Source organism: Crinia signifera, chromosome 2 (assembly GCF_055691185.1).
Source record: "Crinia signifera chromosome 2, ASM5569118v1, whole genome shotgun sequence".
In the NCBI taxonomy this organism is placed as follows: domain Eukaryota; kingdom Metazoa; phylum Chordata; class Amphibia; order Anura; family Myobatrachidae; genus Crinia; species Crinia signifera.
The window spans coordinates 6,725,557-6,743,868 of record NC_139218.1 but is presented as its reverse complement, the minus strand read 5'-3'; the positions used below and the strand labels follow the sequence as shown (position 1 = coordinate 6,743,868).

Genomic DNA, 18,312 nt, shown 5'->3' with positions numbered 1-18,312 from the left:
CAATGCCTATCCCTACTCAGCAACAGCCAAAAACCTTGACTACCCCTCATGCCCACACACCTCTATCACTGCCCTGCCTCCTGTTCTCCTGCCCCGTAACTTCCGCCAGTGGGGACCCACTCACCCTGTGTTGCCCACATTCCCCTATCATGCTTTACCAAGCAGCCTCCTGCTCTCATGCACCCTAACTCCCACCCAGTAGGAGGAGACACTGACTCAGGGGCACCGTCCTGTACTCCTGTGCTGCCACACTGGACCCTCACCCACTGGCAGAAGCTGCACAGTATCTCCCACCCTCCTCTTTAGTCCCCCGTATGCCCACACACCCCTATCACTACCCAGCCTCCTGTTTTGCTGTGTCGTGACCTTCGCCAGTGGGGAGCCGCTGACTCAAAAACACCCTACTATACTATTGCACACACACACCTAAACAACATGCACACACAGCCCCCCCCACACCCACAAATGTCACCGTACCCTCCACACTATCAATGTACATCTTACATCCGCTTTTTAATTAAACAAAACAATACACACCCCCTTCCACATCATATGCTCTCTATTTAACACATTTCACCTATAACTCAAGTTGCAATAAAGGCATCTTTCATACAATTCTAACCATCTTTCTCATATACAAATGTTCACAAATTAAGGGGGCGCAGCCCCTTACGCCGGTGTGAAGAGCGCCCGTAGGGTGCGATGAATCACCTAGTTATATAATATGGTACTTTGTTAGGTTGTTTTCTTTTTAAAATCCAGTTACCAGTTATCACAAGTCGTCATTACTGTCTCAGATGTGTGAATGTTTTCTTTAAACACCCCACTATCCACGCCAGCCAGAAGCGTGGCAAGCGTCTTGTTCATACCCCCACTATCCACATGGGCGTGGAGTTGATTTTATAAAGTGTGGTAAGCACCGCAAACCCGAAGCGTGGCGAGGGGGCGCAGAATACATGTAAAGTAATCCGCATCCCCTCGCTGCGCTCGCCACACTATATAAAATCAACTCCACGCCGACGTGGATAGTGGGGTTATGAACAAGTCGGGAGGATGCGCAACGCGTCCGCCAGCACCAGTCCTGATCCTGCTGTGTGTCCTGATCCTGATGCTGCTGTGTGTCCTGATCCTGATGCTGCTGTGTGTCCTGATCCTGCTGCTGCGTGTCCTGATCCTGCTGTGTGTCCTGATCCTGCTGCTGCGTGTCCTGATCCTGATGCTGCTGCGTGTCCTGATCCTGCTGTGTGTCCTGATCCTGATGCTGCTGTGTGTCCTGATCCTGATGCTGCTGTGTGTCCTGATCCTGCTGCTGCTGCGTGTCCTGATCCTGCTGCTGCTGTGTGTCCTGATCCTGCTGTGTGTCCTGATCCTGCTACTGCGTGTCCTGATCCTGCTGCTGCTGTGTGTCCTGTTCCTGCTGCTGCTGCTGCGTGTCCTGATCCTGCTGCTGCTGCGTGTCCTGATCCTGATGCTGCTGCGTGTCCTGATCCTGCTGCTGTGTGTCCTGATCCTGATGCTGCTGCGTGTCCTGATCCTGATGCTGCTGCGTGTCCTGATCCTGATGCTGCTGCGTGTCCTGATCCTGATGCTGCTGCGTGTCCTGATCCTGATGCTGCTGCGTGTCCTGATCCTGATGCTGCTGCGTGTCCGGATCCTGATGCTGCTGCGTGTCCTGATCCTGCTGCTGCATGCCCGGATCCTGCTCTGTGTCCTGATCCTGCTGCTGCTGCATGTCCTGTTCCTGCTGCTGCGTGTCCTGATCCTGCTGCTGTGTGTCCTGATCCTGCTGCTGCTGCGTATCCTGATCCTGCTGCTTCGTGTCCTGATCCTGCTGCTGCTGCGTGTCCGGATCCTGATGCTGCTGCGTGTCCTGATCCTGCTGCTGCATGCCCGGATCCTGCTCTGTGTCCTGATCCTGCTGCTGCATGTCCTGTTCCTGCTGCTGCGTGTCCTGATCCTGCTGCTCCGTGTCCTGATCCTGCTGCTGCTGCTGCGTGTCCTGATCCTGCTGCTGTGTGTCCTGATCCTGCTGCTGCTGCGTGTCCTGATCCTGCTGCTGCTGTGTGTCCTGATCCTGCTGTGTGTCCTGATCCTGCTGCTGCGTGTCCTGATCCTGCTGCTGCTGTGTGTCCTGATCCTGATGCTGCTGCGTGTCCTGATCCTGCTGCTGCGTGTCCTGATCCTGCTGCTGCTCTGTGTCCTGATCCTGCTGCTGCTGCATGTCCTGTTCCTGCTGCTGCTGCGTGTCCTGATCCTGCTGCTGCTGTGTGTCCTGATCCTGCTGCTGCTGCGTGTCCTGATCCTGCTGCTGCGTGTCCTGATCCTGCTGCTGCTGTGTGTCCTGATCCTGATGCTGCTGTGTGTCCTGATCCTGATGCTGCTGCGTGTCCTGATCCTGCTGCTGCTCTGTGTCCTGATCCTGCTGCTGCATGTCCTGTTCCTGCTGCTGCTGCTGCGTGTCCTGATCCTGCTGCTGCTGCGTGTCCTGATCCTGATGCTGCTGCGTGTCCTGATCCTGCTGCTGCTCTGTGTCCTGTTCCTGCTGCTGCTGCTGCGTGTCCTGATCCTGATGCTGCTGCGTGTCCTGATCCTGATGCTGCTGCATGTCCGGATCCTGATGCTGCTGCGTGTCCTGATCCTGCTGCTGCGTGTCCTGATCCTGCTGCTGCTGTGTGTCCTGATCCTGCTGTGTGTCCTGATCCTGCTGCTGCTGCGTGTCCTGATCCTGATGCTGCTGCGTGTCCTGATCCTGCTGCTGCTCTGTGTCCTGTTCCTGCTGCTGCTGCTGCGTGTCCTGATCCTGATGCTGCTGCGTGTCCTGATCCTGATGCTGCTGCATGTCCGGATCCTGCTGCTGCGTGTCCTGATCCTGCTGCTGCATGCCCGGATCCTGCTCTGTGTCCTGTTCCTGCTGCTGCTGCGTGTCCTGATCCTGATGCTGCTGCGTGTCCTGTTCCTGCTGCTGCATAACCGGATCCTGCTCTGTGTCCTGATCCTGCTGCTGCTGCATGTCCTGTTCCTGCTGCTGCGTGTCCTGATCCTGCTGCTGCTGTGTGTCCTGATCCTGCTGCTGCTGCATGTCCTGTTCCTGCTGCTGCTGCTGCGTGTCCTGATCCTGATGCTGCTGCGTGTCCTGATCCTGCTGCTGTGTGTCCTGATCCTGCTGCTGCTGCGTGTCCTGATCCTGCTGCTGCGTGTCCTGTTCCTGATGCTGCTGCGTGTCCTGATCCTGATGCTGCTGCATGTCCTGATCCTGCTGCTGCTGCATGTCCTGTTCCTGCTGCTGCTGCGTGTCCTGATCCTGATGCTGCTGCGTGTCCTGATCCTGCTGCTGCGTGTCCTGATCCTGCTGCTGCTGCATGTCCTGATCCTGCTGCTGTGTGTCCTGATCCTGCTGCTGCTGCGTGTCCTGATCCTGCTGCTGCTGCATGTCCTGATCCTGCTGCTGCTGCGTGTCCTGATCCTGCTGCTGCTGGGTGTCCTGATCCTGCTGCTGCTGCGTGTCCTGATCCTGCTGCTGCGTGTCCTGATCCTGCTGCTGCTGTGTGTCCCGATCCTGCTGCTGCTGCATGTCCTGTTCCTGCTGCTGCTGCGTGTCCTGATCCTGATGCTGCTGCGTGTCCTGATCCTGCTGCTGCTGTGTGTCCTGATCCTGCTGCTGCTGCATGTCCTGTTCCTGCTGCTGCTGCTGCTGCTGCGTGTCCTGATCCTGATGCTGCTGTGTGTCCGGATCCTGCTGCTGTGTGTCCTGATCCTGCTGCTGCTGCCTGTCCTGATCCTGCTGCTGCTGCGTGTCCTGATCCTGCTGCTGCTGCGTGTCCTGATCCTGCTGCTGCTGCGTGTCCTGATCCTGCTGCTGCATGTCCTGATCCTGCTGCTGCTGCGTGTCCTGATCCGGCTGCTGCTGCGTGTCCTGATCCTGCTGCTGTGTGTCCTGATCCTGCTTCTGCTGCGTGTCCTGATCCTGCTGCTGTGTGTCCTGATCCTGCTGCGTGTCCTGATCCTGCTGCTGCTGCGTGTCCTGATCCTGCTGCTGCATGTCCTGATTCTGCTGCTGCTGCGTGTCTTGATCCTGCTGCTGCGTGTCCCGATCCTGCTGCTGCTGTGTGTCCTGATCCTGCTGCTGCTGCCTGTCCTGATCCTGCTGCTGCGTGTCCTGATCCTGCTGCTGCTGCGTGTCCTGATCCTGCTGCTGCGTGTCCTGATCCTGCTGCTGTGTGTCCTGATCCTGCTGCTGCTGTGTGTCCTGATCCTGCTGCTGCATGTCCGGATCCTGCTGCTGCATGTCCTGATCCTGCTGTGTGTCCTGATCCTGCTGCTGCTGCGTGTCCTGATCCTGCTGCTTCGTGTCCTGATCCTGCTGCTGCTGTGTGTCCGGATCCTGCTGCTGCTGTGTGTCCTGATCCTGCTGCTGCTGTGTGTCCGGATCCTGCTGCTGCTGTGTGTCCTGATCCTGCTGTGTGTCCTGATCCTGCTGCTGCTGCGTGTCCTGATCCTGCTGCTTTGTGTCCTGATCCTGCTGCTTCGTGTCCTGATCCTGCTGCTGCGTGCAGGGCAGTCAAGAGGAATGCCGGGCCCTGGCAAAATTTTTAGGGGAGTGGCCTAAGTGTTGGGGGTGTGGCCACCTCCTGTGCAAGGCCACACCCCCAAAATGTTTAGAGGGGGAGAAAGAAAACTCTAAAAACTCTAAACTCAGCACAAGCACCAGCACACACCTACGGCATGTGCTGTGCTTACACTGACACGCTGTCAGTGAGATGCTCGTGCTGAGCCTGCTGTCAGCACAGCACATGCTGTAGAAGTGTGTGCTGCTGTTGCTGCCTGTGAGGGGCAGAGGGGGAAGGGAGGGGTCGGACCAGGGCCCCTGCCGGGCCCCTCCAGCAAGCCCGGGTTTTGGTAATTAGTACCCCCCTTCTCGGCTGCCCTGCTGCATGTCCTGATCCTGCTGCAGGTGGGCTGGCTGGGGTGGATTAGGAGGGGGGCAGAACGCAGGGAGGGTATACAGCAGCAGGAGGAGGGGGCTGTCTGGGGTGGATTAGGAGGGGAGAAGGACTCAGGGAGGGAATACAGCAGGAGGAGGGGTGGCAGGACACAGGATTGGGAAGCAGCAGGAGGATGGGGGCAGGGCACAGGGATGGGATACAACAGGAGGAGGGGGCAGGACACAGGGAGGGGATACAACAGGAGGAGGGGGCAGGACACAGGGAGAGGATACAACAGGAGGAGGAGTGGCAGGACACAGGGAGGGGATACAGCAGCAGGATGGGGGCAGGACACAGGGAGGGGATACAGCAGGAGGAATGGGGCAGGACACGGAGGGAATACAACAGGAGGAGGGGGCAGGACACAGGGAGGAGATACAACAGGAGGAGGGGGCAGGACACAGGGAGAGGATACAACAGGAGGAGGAGTGGCAGGACACAGGGAGGGGATACAGCAGCAGGATGGGGGCAGGACACAGGGAGGGGATACAGCAGGAGGAATGGGGCAGGACACAGGGAGGGGATACAACAGGAGGAGGGGGCAGGACACAGGGAGGGGATACAGCAGGAGGAGGAGGGGGCTGGTTGGGGTGGATTAGGAGGGGGTCAGGACACAGAGAGGCGATACAGCAGAAGGAGGAGGGGCACTGGCTGGGGTGGATTCGGAAGGGGGCAGGACACGGGGAGGGGATGCAGCAGAAGGAGGAGGGGCTGGTTGGGGTGGATTAGGAGGAGAGAAGGACACAGGGAGGGGATACAGCAGGAGGAGGGGGCTGGTTGGGGTGGATTAGGAGGGGGGCAGGACACGGGGAGGGGATGCAGCAGCAGGAGGAGGAGGGGGCTGGTTGGGGTGGATTAGGAGGGGGTTAGGACACGGGGAGGGGATGCAGCAGCAAGAGAAGGATGGGGGCAGGACACGGGGAGGGGATACAGTAGTAGGAGGGGGCTGGCTGGTTGGGGTGGATTAGGAGGGGGGCAGGACACGGGGAGGGGATGCAGCAGGAGGAGGGGGCTGGTTGGGGTGGATTAGGAGGGGGTAGGACACGGGGAGGGGATGCAGCAGCAGGAGTAGGAGGGGGCTGGTTGGGGTGGATTAGGAGGGGGTTAGGACACGGGGAGGGGATGCAGCAGCAAGAGAAGGATGGGGGCAGGACACGGGGAGGGGATACAGTAGTAGGAGGGGGCTGGCTGGTTGGGGTGGATTAGGAGGGGGGCAGGACACGGGGAGGGGATGCAGCAGGAGGAGGGGGCTGGTTGGGGTGGATTAGGAGGGGGTAGGACACGGGGAGGGGATGCAGCAGCAGGAGTAGGAGGGGGCTGGTTGGGGTGGATTAGGAGGGGGTTAGGACACGGGGAGGGGATGCAGCAGCAGGAGGAGGGGGGCAGGACACAGGGAGGGGATGCAGCAGCAGGAGTTGGGGGGCAGGACACGGGGAGGGGATACAGTAGTAGGAGGGGGCTGGTTGGTTGGGGTTGATTAGGAGGGGGGCAGGACACGGGGAGGGGATGCAGCAGCAGGAGGAGGGGGCTGGTTGGTTGGGGTTGATTAGGAGGGGGGCAGGACACGGGGAGGTGATACAGCAGCAGGAGGAGGGGGCTGGTTGGTTGGGGTTGATTAGGAGGGGGCAGGACACAGGGAGGGGATGCAGCAGCAGGAGGAGGGGGCTGATTGGTTGGGGTGGATTAGGAGGGGGTCAGGACACAGAGAGGCAATACAGCAGCAGGAGGAGGGGGCAGGACACAGGGAGGGGATACAGCAGCAGGAGGAGGGGGCAGGACACAGGGAGGGGATACAGCAGCAGGAGGAGGGGGCAGGACACAGGGAGGGGATACAACAGCAGGAGGAGGGGGCAGGACACAGGGAGGGGATACAGCAGGAGGAGGAGGGGGCAGGACACAGGGAGGGGATACAGCAGGAGGAGGAGGGGGCAATCTGGGGTGGAATAGGAGGGGGTCAGGACACAGGGAGGGGATACAGCAGGAGGAGGAGAGAGCTGGTTGGGGTGGATTAGGAGGGGGTCAGGACACAGGGAGGGGATACAGCAGAAGGAGGAGGGGCACTGGCTGGGGTGGATTCGGAAGGGGGCAGGACACGGGGAGGGGATGCAGCAGAAGGAGGAGGGGCTGGTTGGGGTGGATTAGGAGGAGAGAAGGACACAGGGAGGGGATACAGCAGGAGGAGGAGGAGGGGGCTGGTTGGGGTGGATTAGGAGGGGGGCAGGACACGGGGAGGGGATGCAGCAGCAGGAGGAGGAGGGGGCTGGTTGGGGTGGATTAGGAGGGGGTTAGGACACGGGGAGGGGATGCAGCAGCAAGAGAAGGATGGGGGCAGGACACGGGGGGGGGTACAGTAGTAGGAGGGGGCTGGCTGGTTGGGGTGGATTAGGAGGGGGGCAGGACACGGGGAGGGGATGCAGCAGGAGGAGGGGGCTGGTTGGGGTGGATTAGGAGGGGGTAGGACACGGGGAGGGGATGCAGCAGCAGGAGTAGGAGGGGGCTGGTTGGGGTGGATTAGGAGGGGGTTAGGACACGGGGAGGGGATGCAGCAGCAGGAGGAGGATGGGGGCAGGACACAGGGAGGGGATACAGTAGTAGGAGGGGGCTGGTTGGTTGGGTTTGATTAGGAAGGGGGCAGGACACGGGGAGGGGATGCAGCAGCAGGAGGAGGATGGGGGCAGGACACAGGGAGGGGATATAGCAGGAGGAGGGAGCTGGCTGGTTGGGGTGGATTAGGAGGGGGGCAGGACACGGGGAAGGGATGCAGCAGGAGGAGGCGGCTGGTTGTGGTGGATTAGGAGGGGGCAGGACACGGGGAGGGGACACAGCAGCAGCAGGAGGATGGGGGCAGGATACGGGGAGGGGATGCAGCAGGAGGAGGGGGCTGGTTGGGGTGGATTAGGAGGGGGGCAGGACACGGGGAGGGGATGCAGCAGCAGGAGGAGGAGGGTCTGGTTGGGGTGGATTAGGAGGGGGTTAGGACACGGGGAGGGGATGCAGCAGCAGGAGGAGGATGGGGGCAGGACACGGGGAGGGGATACAGTAGTAGGAGGGGGCTGATTGGTTGGGGTTGATTAGGAGGGGGCAGGACACGGGGAGGGGATGCAGCAGCAGGAGGAGGGGGCTGGTTGGTTGGGGTTGATTAGGAGGGGGGCAGGACACGGGGAGGGGATGCAGCAGCAGGAGGATGGGGGCAGGACACGGGGAGGTGATGCAGCAGGAGGAGGGGGCTGGTTGTGGTGGATTAGGAGGGGGCAGGACACGGGGAGGGGACACAGTGGCAGCAGGAGGATGGGGGCAGGACACGGGGAGGGGATGCAGCAGCAGGAGGAGGATGGGGCTGGCTGGGGTGGATTAGGAGGGGGGCAGGACACAGGGAGGGGATACAGCAGGAGGAGGGGGCTGGTTGGGGTGGATTAGGAGGGGGGCAGGACACGGGGAGGGGATGCAGAAGCAGGAGGAGGAGGGGGCTGGTTGGGGTGGATTAGGAGGGGGTTAGGACACAGGGAGGGGATGCAGCAGCAGGAGGAGGATGGGGGCAGGACACGGGGAGGGGATACAGTAGTAGGAGGGGGCTGGCTGGTTGGGGTTGATTAGGAGGGGGCAGGACACGGGGAGGGGATACAGTATTAGGAGGGGGCTGGTTGGTTGGGGTTGATTAGGAGGGGGCAGGACACGGGGAGGGGATGCAGCAGCAGGAGGAGGGGGCTGGTTGTGGTGGATTAGGAGGGGGCAGGACACGGGGAGGGGACACAGCAGCAGCAGGAGGATGGGGGCAGGACACGGGGAGGGGATGCAGCAGCAGGAGGAGGAGGGGGCTGGCTGGGGTGGATTAGGAGGGGGGCAGGACACGGGGAGGGGATGCAGCAGCAGGAGGAGGATGGGGGCAGGACACGGGGGGCGGTTACAGTAGTAGGAGGGGGTTGGCTGGTTGGGGTTGATTAGGAGGGGGGCAGGACACGGGGAGGGGATGCAGCAGCAGGAGGAGGGGGCTGGTTGGGGTGGATTAGGATGGGGGCAGGACACTGGGGGCGGATACAGCAGGAGGAGGGGGCTGGTTGGGGTGGATTAGGATGGGGGCAGGACACGGGGGGCGGATACAGCAGGAGGAGGGGGCTGGTTGGGGTGGATTAGGATGGGGGCAGGACACGGGGGGTGGATACAGCAGGAGGAGGGGGCTGGTTGGGGTGGATTAGGATGGGGGCAGGACACGGGGGGCGGATACAGCAGGAGGAGGGTGCTGGTTGGGGTGGATTAGGAGGGGGCAGGACACGGGGAGGGGATGCAGCAGCAGGAGGAGGAGGGGGCAGGACACGGGGAGGGGATACAGCAGGAGGAGGGGGCTGGTTGGGGTGGATTAGGAGGGGGCAGGACACGGGGAGGGGATGCAGCAGCAGCAGGAGGAGGGGGCTGGTTGTGGTGGATTAGGAGGGGGGCAGGACACGGGGAGGGGATGCAGCAGCAGGAGGAGGATGGGGGCAGGACACGGGGAGGGGATACAGTGGTAGGAGGGGGCTGGTTGGTTTGGGTTGATTAGGAGGGGGCAGGACACGGGGAGGGGATGCAGCAGCAGGAGGAGGAGGGGGTTGGTTGGGGTGGATTAGGAGGGGAGCAGGACACGGGGAGGGGATGCAGCAGCAGGAGGAGGATGGGGGCAGGACACAGGGAGGGGATACAGCAGGAGGAGGGGGCTGGTTGGGGTTGATTAGGAGGGGGGCAGGACACGGGGAGGGGATGCAGCAGCAGCAGGAGGAGGATGGGGGCAGGACACGGGGAGGGGATGCAGCAGCAGGAGGAGGGGGTTGGTTGGGGTGGATTAGGAGGGGGGCAGGACACGGGGAGGGGATGCAGCAGCAGGAGGAGGATGGGGGCAGGACACAGGGAGGGGATACAGCAGGAGGAGGGGGCTGGTTGGGGTGGATTAGGAGGGGGGCAGGACACGGGGAGGGGATGCAGCAGCAGGAGGAGGAGGGGGCTGGTTGGTTGGGGTGGATTAGGAGGGGGGGCAGGACACGGGGAGGGGATGCAGCAGCAGCAGGAGGAGGATGGAGGCAGGACACAGGGAGGGGATACAGCAGGAGGAGGGGGCTGGTTGGGGTGGATTAGGAGGGGGGCAGGACACGGGGAGGGGATGCAGCAGCAGGAGGAGGGGGCTGGTTGGTTGGGGTGGATTAGGAGGGGGGCAGGACACGGGGAGGGGATGCAGCAGCAGGAGGAGGATGGGGGCAGGACACAGGGAGGGGATACAGCAGGAGGAGGGGGCTGGTTGGGGTGGATTAGGAGGGGGGCAGGACACGGGGAGGGGATGCAGCAGCAGGAGGAGGAGGGGGCTGGTTGGTTGGGGTTGATTAGGAGGGGGGCAGGACACGGGGAGGGGATGCAGCAGCAGGAGGAGGATGGGGGCAGGACACAGGGAGGGGATACAGCAGGAGGAGGGGGCTGGTTGGGGTGGATTAGGAGGGGGGCAGGACACGGGGAGGGGATGCAGCAGCAGGAGGAGGAGGGGGCTGGTTGGTTGGGGTTGATTAGGAGGGGGGCAGGACACGGGGAGGGGATGCAGCAGCAGCAGGAGGAGGATGGAGGCAGGACACAGGGAGGGGATACAGCAGGAGGAGGGGGGCAGGACAGGATTTGGGATACAGTTACAGCAGCGCAGCCCGGACAGGACAATACTCTCCGCGGAAGAAGCAGAGAGCAGATCCCGGTCCTGTCTGCACCATCAGCCCCCAGCCTGACACCATGGTGAGCCCCGCACCCCCCAACCCCCACCCTCTCTGCCCGGTGCCCCCCACTAACCTCCTGTCTGTGCCCCCAGCTCCTGAGGACCGTCCCCCTGCTGCTGGCCCTGGCCCTGTCCTGCTCCCAGGCTCTGGTAAGTGCTGACCCGCATTCCTGGGACCCCCGGGGTACGGGGTGTTAGTGTACCCCTCTCCTGCAGAGAAAATGGGGGGGCTGTAGTCGGGGTGGGCCCTGCCGTGCCAGTGACGTCTGTATATACCGAGTATCAGTATCAGTATATACCGTGTACCAGTATCATTATATACCATGTATCAGTATCAGTGTGACATCTGTATATACCATGTATCAGTATCAGTGTGACATCTGTATATACCATGCATCAGTATCAGTATATACCATGTATCAGTATCAGTATATACAATGTACCAGTATCAGTATATACCATGTAGCAGTATCAGTATATACCATGTAGCAGTATCAGTATATACCATGTACCAGTACCTGTATATACCATGTACCAGTATCAGTATATACCATGTACCAGTATATACCATGTACCAGTATCAGTATATACCATGTACCAGTATCAGTATATACCATGTACCAGTACCTGTATATACCATGTAGCAGTATCAGTATATACCATGTACCAGTACCTGTATATACCATGTAGCAGTATCAGTATATACCATGTACCAGTACCAGTATATACCATGTAGCAGTATCAGTGTGACATCTGTATATACCATGTAGCAGTATCAGTATATACCATGTACCAGTACCTGTATATACCATGTACCAGTATCAGTATATACCATGTACCAGTACCTGTATATACATGTACCAGTATCAGTTTATACCATGTACCAGTACCTGTATATACCATGTAGCAGTATCAGTATATACCATGTATCAGTATATACCATGTACCAGTACCTGTATATACCATGTAGCAGTATCAGTATATACCATGTACCAGTACCTGTATATACCATGTAGCAGTATCAGTATATACCATGTACCAGTACCTGTATATACCATGTAGCAGTATCAGTATATACCATGTACCAGTATCAGTATATACCATGTACCAGTACCTGTATATACATGTACCAGTATCAGTATATACCATGTACCAGTACCTGTATATACCATGTAGCAGTATCAGGTGGACATTACTACTTTTGTACGTTCTTCCAGGGGTTATATCTGGGACCTCCTGGGTCACCCCGTCCCCTGTGTCACTGCTGGAAGTTGCACTGAGGCTGCTCTCATCTAGCCCCTGGGTGGTAATTGCATGTGTGGTATATGTGGCGGTTACAATGACCCCTGTGGGTTGTGTTGTATTGGGGACTATGGGGGGATAGTGGGCATGGTATATATGCTGGGTACAGGCACCCCGTGGTAGTGTTGTATTGGGGACTATGGGGGGATAGTGGGCATGGTATATATGCTGGGTACAGGCACCCCCGTGGTAGTGTTGTATAGGGGGATATTGGGCATGGCACGTGGGTGGGAGGATAATGGGCATGGTATATATGCTGGGTACAGGCACCCCCGTGGTAGTGTTGTTTTGGGGATTACGGGGGAATAATGGGCATGGTACGTGGTCGCTGGGTACAGGGGCCCCTGTGGAAGTGCTGTTGGGGGGGGACACTGTATACGTGGTTGGCACAGCTCTGAGTACTGGTATTATGCTGGAGAACTGGGAGCTTGTAGGCCCAGACAGCAAGTTATGGAAGTGGTCCCACCAGGCTGGCACACCAGGGGTTACGTGAGGGGCAGACGGGTGGTATATGCCTCTGTGTATATCACATATATACAGGAGCCCACACAGCTCCGGTACAGTGTTATAATAATGACATTATCCCTGTTGAGAGCTGAGGGGGTTCATACACTTTATAAAGTTGTTCTGGCGCCAGAACACTTTATAAAGTCGCCTGTGTTGTTAGACCGTGCCACAGAGCTGATTGCATGGGGGGGGGGCAGCCAGCGCAGGAAGGGTTATTGGGAACGTCTGTGATTCTGGTGATGATGCTCAGGAAGCTGCCGGACATATGTCTGTACAGGAATCCGAGTGCATGACTGTACTGACCCATTCTTCCATATCCCCTGCCCTGGTACCACATACCAGCCGTCAGCAGTCACAGCTGGGCCCAGGGGACAAGTCCTCTGTATATACTGTCTTCTACCAAACCATCTCTACTGCCATGTTGCAGAGTACATACCTAGATTGTAAGCTCTTGGGGCAGCAAGGAATGTCATGTAGATTATTGTGGTCCTCACACCAGTCACTTAGACTCTTCCCATTTTATGTAACATATTTGTGTGTGATGTCCTGGCGGTATGCTAGCTGTAATCACCCTAAACTTTGTGTGCGGTACCCCAGTAGTCCCCAGCTGAGATATTATATTCTCAGTCCCTGAAATGTGGGTGCGGTACCCCAGTAGTCCCCAGATGAGATATTATATTCTCAGTCCCTGAAATGTGGGTGCGGTACCCCAGTAGTCCCCAGATTATATGTTATACTCAGTCCCTGAAATGTGGGTGCGGTACCCCAGTAGTCCCCAGCTGAGATATTATATTCTCAGTCCCTGAAATGTGGGTGCGGTACCCCAGTAGTCCCCAGCTGAGATATTATATTCTTAGTCCCTGAATTGTGGGTGCGGTACCCCAGTAGTCCCCAGATGAGATATTATATTCTCAGTCCCTGAAATGTGGGTGCGGTGCCCCAGTAGTCCCCAGATTATATGTTATACTCATTCTCTGAAATGTGGGTGCGGTGCCCCCAGCAGACCCCGTCGAAGATATTCCACCCTCTGTCCCAGTGACTCAGCCTCTGGCCGGGACACAGCGCAGATGGAATGGGGGTCTCCCCGGAGGGTGCGGTTTGTAGGCGCAGCCCAGATGTGGAGTCATGCTCGGGGACTGGGTATTACATGTACTGTACACATGTGTTAACCAGTTATGTGCCAGCTGGGAGTGTAATACATGAGCTGGCCTTTGTTGTGGGTTTACGAGACATCACACCTGTTTACACAGCAAACACCCCAGGGTGGGTGTCATTGTGTGACATACCAGGACGGTCCAGGTGCGAGGAGCAGGGACCCCTCTCCACAAACACAGCTGTTGTTAGATGATTCGGGTAATGTGGCGTGTCCGGGGACGTGTCCGTGTGTGTGGCCGCTGCTTGTGTACTGATACATAGAGTGTATATAAGGACCATCTGGTTCCCTGTTAGCGGACTGTGTCCCCCCCCCCCCATGTCCAGCCCCATGTCCAGCCCCATGCCCGAGTTCCACAGATTGTTCCCATTCCCGCAGCAGCTGAGTTTATTGTCCTTTTCCTGTTTATGGTAATTCTGCTGGTTAGTGATGGCATCATTGAATCCTATACGTGATGTCATGGACATGAGAATCTCAGGGGTACATTTACTTACCGTGATAAAACACATTTACTGTGAAAGATCATCTGTTAGTGAGTGTTTTAGTGAATAAGCCCCTTACCACCCGTCGCCGTCTCTGCGTATAGCGCACAGGTCGGATCACATCCTCGCTCTCTCTATTTGGGGCTATTGTTCGTTGTAACAATATAAAACACTGCCAACAAGACCGGGCACATTGTGTATCACGGGAAACGTCTCCGTGATATAATGCCAGGGGGTCAGTGACATCCTGTAGTGGGTACAAGGCCAGGGCTCCTCCGTTATATGGGCACGCAAGACTCTGGCTGCCACTTGCACGATGGGCACTTTCTGTGCCCGGGAGCAATTAATGCTTTAAGCAGCGTCCCAAAAAGGGCTGGGATGTATACAGTGTACAGGCCGGGATGTATGCAGTGTACAGGCCGGGATGTATGCAGTGTACAGGCCGGGATGTATGCAGTGTACAGGCCGGGATGTATGCAGTGTACAGGCCGGGATGTATGCAGTGTACAGGCCGGGATGTATGCAGTGTACAGGCCGGGATGTATACAGGCCGGGATGTATGCAGTGTACAGGCCGGGATGTATGCAGTGTACGGGCCGGGATGTATGCAGTGTACGGGCCGGGATGTATGCAGTGTACGGGCCGGGATGTATGCAGTGTACGGGCCGGGATGTATGCAGTGTACGGGCCGGGATGTATGCAGTGTACGGGCCGGGATGTATGCAGTGTACGGGCCGGGATGTATAGAGTGTACGGGCCGGGATGTATAGAGTGTACGGGCCGGGATGTATACAGTGTGCGGGCCGGGATGTATACAGTGTATCCTAATCCTCCTAATACAGAGATATCTCCTCTCATCCTAATACACAGATATCTCTTATCCTCCTAATACACAGGCACACACATCGTCTGTTAGTACAGTGCAGCAGGACATGTAACTCTGGCAGTACCGCCATTGATATCCCCCATAGGGGCCTCTCCAACTGCCCGGCACGGCTGATGCATGTTTTGGCTACAGGGATTAAGCAGCGCCTGCAGTGTGCTCACATTCTCCAGGATTTATATCATGGGAGATCAGTGTACAGAAATTCCAGTATATACCTAGCACTGTGCAGGGAATACATAGTGTACTGTACACAGCATACGTACCGAGCCATGCTCATCCGGATGTGTCCTGTATTACTGTCCCAGTATTACGTACACAGCGTACGTACCGAGCCATGCTCATCCGGATGTGTCCTGTATTATACTGTATCCCTGTGGTACTGTCCCAGTGTACTGTACACAGTGTACATACCGAGCCATGCTCATCCGGATGTGTCCTGTATTATAATGTATAATATTATCACTCTGTTACTGTCCCAGTGTACTGTACATAGCATACGTACCAAGCCATGCTCATCTGGATGTGTCCTGTATTATACTGTGTCCCAGTGTACTGTACACAGCCGATGTACCGAGCTATGCTCCTCCGGATGTGTCCTGTATTATACTGTATCCCTGTGTTACTGTCCCAGTGTACTGTACACAGCATACGTACTGAGCCATGCTTACCCGGATGTGTCCTGTATTAAACTGTATCCCTGTGTTACTGTCCCAGTGTACTGTACACAGCATACATCCCCAGCCATGCTCATCCGGATGTGTCCTGCATTATACTGTATCCCTGTGGTACTGTCCCAGTGTACTGTACACAGTGTACATACCGCGCTATGCTCATCTGGATGTGTCATATTTTATACTGTATCCCTGTGTTACTATCCTAGTGTACTGTACACAGTGTACGTACCGAGCCATGCTCATCCGGATGTGTCCTGTATTATACTGTATCCCTGTGTTACTGTCCCAGTGTACTGTACACAGCATACATACAGAGCCATGCTCATCCGGATGTGTCCTGTATTATACTGTATCCCTGTGTTACTGTCCCAGTGTACTGTACACAGCATACATACAGAGCCATGCTCATCCGGATGTGTCCTGTATTATACTGTATCCCTGTGTTACTGTCCCAGTGTACTGTACACAGCGTATGTACTGAGCCATGCACATCTGGATGTGTCATATATTATACTGTATCCCTGTGTTACTATCCCAGTGTACTGTACACAGCATACATATCAAGCCATGCTCCTCCGGAAGTCTCCTATATTATACTGTATCCGTGTTACTGTCCCAGTGTACTGTACACAGCCTATGTACTAAGCCATGCTCATCTGGATGTGTCCTGTATTATACTGTATCCCTGTGTTACTGTCCCAGTGTTGTGTACACAGCCTACGTACCGAGCCATGCTCATCCATATATGTCCTATATTATACACTATCCCTGTGTTACTGTCCCAGTGTTGTGTACACAGCCTACGCACCGAGCCATGCTCATCCATATATGTCCTGTATTATACTGTACCCCAGTGTTACTGTCCCAGTGTACTTTACACATCATACATACCGAGCCATGCTCATCCGGATGTGTCATATGTTATACTGTATCCCTGTGTTACTATCCCAGTGTACTGTACACAGCATACATACAGAGCCATGCTCCTCTGGATGTGTCATATATTATACTGTATCCCTGTGTTACTATCCCAGTGTACTGTACACAGCATACATACCGAGCCATGCTCATCCGGATGTGTCATATATTATACTGTATCCCTGTGTTTCTATCCCAGTGTACTGTACACAGCATACATACCAAGCCATGCTCATCCGGATGTGTCATATGTTATACTGTATCCCTGTGTTACTATCCCAGTGTACTGTACACAGCATACACACAGAGCCATGCTCCTCTGGATGTGTCATATATTATACTGTATCCCTGTGTTTCTATCCCAGTGTACTGTACACAGCATACATACAGAGCCATGCTCATCTGGATGTGTCATATATTATACTGTATCCCTGTGTTACTATCCCAGTGTACTGTACACAGCATACATACAGAGCCATGCTCCTCCAGATGTGTCATATATTATACTGTATCCCTGTGTTACTATCCCAGTGTACTGTACACAGCATACATACCAAGCCATGCTCATCCGGATGTGTCCTATATATTATGCTGCATTCCTATGTTCTTGTCACGTACAGTACTGTACCCCCGTATTACTGTCCTATTTTATTGTACTGTACCCCGGTGTTCCTGTCCTAGTGTTATACTGTACCCTAGCTCTGACCTCTAGGACACATACCCCCTCCTGACCTCTAGGGCACACTATACCCACTGTCTGAACTCTAGGGCACTTACCCTCTCCTGACCTCTAGGGCACATCATACCATCTGTCTGACCTCTAGGGCACATTATACCCTCTGCCTGACCCCTAGGGCACATTATACCCTCTGTATGACCCCTATGACACATTATACCTTCTGTCTGACCTCTAGGGCACATCATACCCTCTGCCTGACCTCTAGGGCACATTCTACCTTCTGTCTGACCTCTAGGGCACATTATACCCTATGCCTGACATCTAGGGCACATTATACCTTCTGTATTACCCCTAGAGCACATTATACTCTCTGCCTGACCTCTAGGGCACATTATACCCTCTGCCTGACCTCTAGGGCACATTCTACCTTCTGTCTGACCTCTAGGGCATATTATACCCTCTGTATGACCTCTAGAGCACATTATACCCTCTGCGTGACCTCTAGGGCACATTATACCCTCTGTCTGACCTCTAGGGCACATTATACCCTCTGTATGACCCCTAGGGCACATTATACCCTCTCTTTGACTGCTAGGACACAATGTTTCCCTCCCTGACCTCTAAGACACACTATCCCCCTTTCTGATCTCTAGGGCACACTATACCCCCTCCCTCACCTCTAGGATGCACTATGCCCCTCTCAGACCTCTAGGACACAGTGTTACACTTTAGCAGCGAGCTTGGTAATAGTTATTCGTGTCGGCTGTAAGTGTGATGTCACCGCGCTCATTAATAACAGATAATGGGATAAGTAGACCAATGCTTTCTCTATCCCAGGATCTCCATGACTGGGGTACAAAGCAGGTCTAGGCCGTGGGTGCTCTAGCTGTGGGGCCACAGACAGGCAGGAGATGCTGGGGTGAGGGCCACAGGAGGGTGTGGTATGCATGCCCGACCGCCGGTACTCCTACAGGATGGCGATCACTACGAAGCTTCTGGCACGATGGGCA

At 56.3% G+C, this 18,312-nt stretch overlaps 1 protein-coding gene across 1 annotated transcript in view; it reads left to right on the top strand.

Annotated features, from left to right (window-relative positions):
• The first annotated feature begins 10,547 nt into the window (after positions 1-10,547).
• The window catches only part of FSTL1 (follistatin like 1), a 39,693-nt gene continuing 31,928 nt past the window's right edge, over positions 10,548-18,312 (top strand). Inside the window, exons 1-2 of the mRNA XM_083170640.1 lie at positions 10,548-10,721; positions 10,795-10,851. Coding sequence (XP_083026766.1) covers positions 10,719-10,721; positions 10,795-10,851 — 60 coding nt within the window. The 5' untranslated portion in view covers positions 10,548-10,718. The remainder of the gene's footprint in view (positions 10,722-10,794; positions 10,852-18,312) is intronic.